This window comes from Lactuca virosa, chromosome 3 (assembly GCF_052849685.1).
Source record: "Lactuca virosa cultivar CGN04683 chromosome 3, Lactuca_virosa_CGN04683_v6, whole genome shotgun sequence".
In the NCBI taxonomy this organism is placed as follows: Eukaryota; Viridiplantae; Streptophyta; class Magnoliopsida; order Asterales; family Asteraceae; genus Lactuca; species Lactuca virosa.
The window spans coordinates 375,946,729-375,950,863 of record NC_136428.1 but is presented as its reverse complement, the minus strand read 5'-3'; the positions used below and the strand labels follow the sequence as shown (position 1 = coordinate 375,950,863).

Here is a 4,135-nt window from a genome sequence, read left to right as displayed (position 1 = left end):
TAGGGGATGGTTCACTTGAGATTAAAAAAAAAAGTAGAGATCTTGAGATTCAACCTCAGCCATACATTTCTCATTTGCCGCTCTAACGCTCCAGTGTACCGACAGCAACAGTATATGTGTAATCATAAATGATTATACACATGTCTTTTCACAGACTGTGTAATCATATATGATTATGACAGTTGGTGGCAGAAAAGATGCTGGTGATAGAGGTGGCGGAGGTATAAGTGACAGAGATGACAGTGGTGGTGTCGGCTGGTGTCAGAGGTGGTGGTAGTGGTGGTGCCGGTGGCAATTGTGGTGGTGGGGATGTTGGCGGAGGAGAAAGGAACGGTCGGCGCTATATAATAATTTATGATTATGATACGCCTCACGCACCGGTACGCCGGAGGGTTAGAGCGGCACACTTGAAATATGTGGCTGAGGTTGAATCTCAAGATCTCTATTTTATTTTTAATCTCAATGGAACCTACGTCTCTCTCTCTCTCTCTCTCTCTCTCTATATATATATATATATATATATATATATATATATATATATATATATATATATATATATATATATATATATATATATATATATATATATAGAGAGAGAGAGAGAGAGAGATAGGTTCAGGTGTTTTAACTAAGTATTGTGTTATTGTATGCATGATTATGGACCAATCAAAAATTAATAGAAAAAACCATAATTAAATAAATCAATAAGGGTAACTAGGTAATTTGAGAAATAACGTCCACATATACTCCCTATAATTTTGCTAGTTATCGTTGATTTTAACCTAATTCCCCCTCTTATATACGGCCTACGAATCTTCATCACCAAATCGGTAGCAGTAGTAGCAGTGACGGTGAGCGACGATGCGCTCTTCTCGGTCGGCTGGTAGGTGTCAAGGAATGAAGATGAAAAGGGTCTGAAGAAGAGACGCGAACAGCAATGGCCGGAGTAACGAAGGTTCGTCGGTCGGCTTCGCAAGTCGATGTGGTCGATGAGAACAGCACAGAACGTGTGGATGGCATTGTGGTCGATGGTAACAGTAGGTACGACTATGGCAGTACCTTGGAGTATGACATTGTGGATGGCGAATATAGTGTGGATGGCGCTGAGTGGTTGGCTTATATTGTGCTTGATTGTAGCTGATGAGATCGCTGGTTCACTTCGTACTGGAGATATCGGTCCATTTCATGTTGGTTAGATCGCAATTTGCTATCGTTTTCGACTGCGCTGGTGAGTAATTCTTCCATTATCATGTAATAATTCGAATCAATTCTTGATTGTCGGGGTTTCTGCTTATATTGCCCTAAGTAATATGCCCTTTAGGTATGCATAATTTTTAATCAAATCCTATGATAATGACGATGGTATGGTTAGGTTTTTTCTTCATTTAATTCGCATTCAATAGTGGGATTATGTTTGCTTCATAGTATTTTGAATTACCCCTTTCGTTGTATGAAGCTATCTTCTGATGAGTACGTACTGTTTTGAAGTGTGAAACTGTCATGGGATCAAAGTTGATATCAGAATCATATAACTCGATATAGTTTTGTATTTTTTATACTTGAATTCTTAGATTTCTAGGATGAACACCCATGGAAAATTTCTCTAGATACACACACATGTTGGTTAAAATGCTTAGGATTTGTAGTTATGGCCACTTTTTGGGTGCATTTTTATCATTCCATCAGTGTTATTATAATTATGCAAATGAAATATAACTAATACCAAGTTGCATTTTCTTGCAGGTTTTATTGACTTAGTTTCTGTTGATGTAGATATTATATGCAAAAGTATCAATCACAATTTACAATGGTTCCTCCTACCAAATGTTACTCTTTTTAGGTAGTAAAAAGTATGGAAGAAGGCTCTAAAAATCCGATAAAGTAAAGTTGTGTAGTTAAAAGATGGCATGGAATGGAATTACGAATCTGTTGGAATGGAATCATGAATTCCAATTCTGTTGGAATGGAATCATGAATTCCAATTCTGTTGGAATGGAGTATGGATATTTTCTCACTGATTTATGCATGTTCTACAATTCTTGTTTATTGGTTTTGGTGCAATTCACAAGTTCACATCTTTTTCCAAAAAAATTTAGTTTTTTATTTTTCATTTGCTAATGCATTATTGTAATCTAAACTACAATTTTGTTTTGTTTTCACAGAAGTTGATGCTTGAAGAACGGACAACAAAATTAAAAGTGTTTCTTAGCAACATTATTCTTTTAGAATAAATTAGTGTATTTGTTACATTTTGATGTTTTTTCCCCGATTTGAAATTTTTTGTAGTTTTATTCTTTAACAATAAATGTAAATATTTACAATTGTTACATGTATTCTATAAGAATTAATGTAATTTTTGTTTTAATTCTTCAATTCCTGGTTCAAGAATTTGTTATTCTACAAAAAAAATTAAAGTCATGATCAAGAAAATTTGTTATTCTAGAATATTATTATTTTTGAACATACTCAAACATATTCTGTCAGAATGTCTGAATTAAAAACCTTATAATTAGTTAAAATCAGATTTTTAAAATTAATAGAATCTATGATCCCTTAAAATATGCAAGTTTCCTTTATTAAATATATATTAATTGACTAAAATACCCTTCTAGTTAAATTGGATGGTATTTTTCAATTATTTATAATTCAATAATATGTATTAATCACTTTCGTAAAATAAGTAAGATGATTGGCCTACATTTATGCATACAATAACACAATAATTAGTTTGAATAGAATAACCTAAGCCTATATATATATATATATATATATATATATATATATATATATATATATATATATATATATATATAATCCTTTCTTTCCCAAACTTTTTAGAATTTTGTCGTTATTAATCATGTTTATATCTCACTATTATAATAATGTTGTTTTAGTTTTTTTAATCAGTTTTATCCATCACTTCTAAATAATCTTTTTTTTAATTAACCATTTTTTTAATTCACCCTTATCCACCTAATCCAATGCTATGATCTCGCAGTTCATATGATTAGCTAAAGTTATGTATTGTACCATAGTTTTTTGTTTTGATTATTTTAATAATAACTATCGACTTCTCGTTAGTAATATATATATATATATATATATATATATATATATATATATATATAGAGGTTCAGGTTCATTTGAGACCATGCTAATTTTGTTAGACCGTGAGACCAAATCTAAAAATAATTTTAAAATGCAAAATAAATAGAAAAAACCAAAAATTCTTTTTTTAATTATTATTTTCGGAACTTTAATAACCTAAAAAAATATATAAAAAAATATATAAAAAATTAAAAAAAAATTACCGTTTTTTTAAAAAAAATACGTGAAATATTCTAATAGAATATTACACTATAAATATTTTAATTTGATTTTTAGAATGTTAGAATATTATACTAGATTTCTCGGATATGTAGAATATTCTATTATTCTACTATAATATGTAAAAAAAAATATTTTTTTTTATTTTTTTTGGTATTTTTTTTACTTTTTGTTTGGAAAATATAAATTCCGAAAATAATATTTGAAAAAAAAATTCGAAAATTTTCAATTATTTTGCAGTTTAAAAATGTTTTTTGTTTTATCTACCAAATGAATGGCTAGGATTGCGTCTCACGGTCTCGTCTCACATGAACCTAACCATATATATATATATATATATATATATATATATATATATATATATATATATATATATATATATACTCTATGGAAAACAAATAACTAAGGCAACATATGTTGGAACCAATAATCAAATGACACGTTATATATATATATATATATATATATATATATATATATATATATATATATATATATATATATATATATATATATATAGAGAGAGAGAGAGAGAGAGAAGACGGATTATTTGAGAACTCAAAATTTCCCGAGAACCCGAGAATTAAAGATGGAGCGTTAGAACAAAAATTTTAGCGACTTAGATTAAAAATGGCATAATTGTAATTATAAGTGAATCTAGTTACATTTTAGGTTTTTATTAATGGACATTGGGGGTAAATTTGGTATAGAAAATATACTTTCAAAAATCCATAAAATATAAATTACCAAATAATCTGAAATACATAAACTACTCTCTATCTATCTCTCTCTCTCTCTCTCTCACGTC

The 4,135-nt window shown here is 29.1% G+C and overlaps 1 protein-coding gene across 1 annotated transcript; it reads left to right on the top strand.

Annotated features, from left to right (window-relative positions):
* Window positions 1-1,049: 1,049 nt before the first annotated feature.
* Window positions 1,050-1,196, top strand: LOC145163171 (uncharacterized). The gene has a single exon (XM_079082034.1). The coding sequence runs from the start codon at window positions 1,050-1,052 to the stop codon at window positions 1,194-1,196; it is 147 nt and encodes a 48-aa protein (XP_078938160.1).
* Window positions 1,197-4,135: the final 2,939 nt, after the last annotated feature.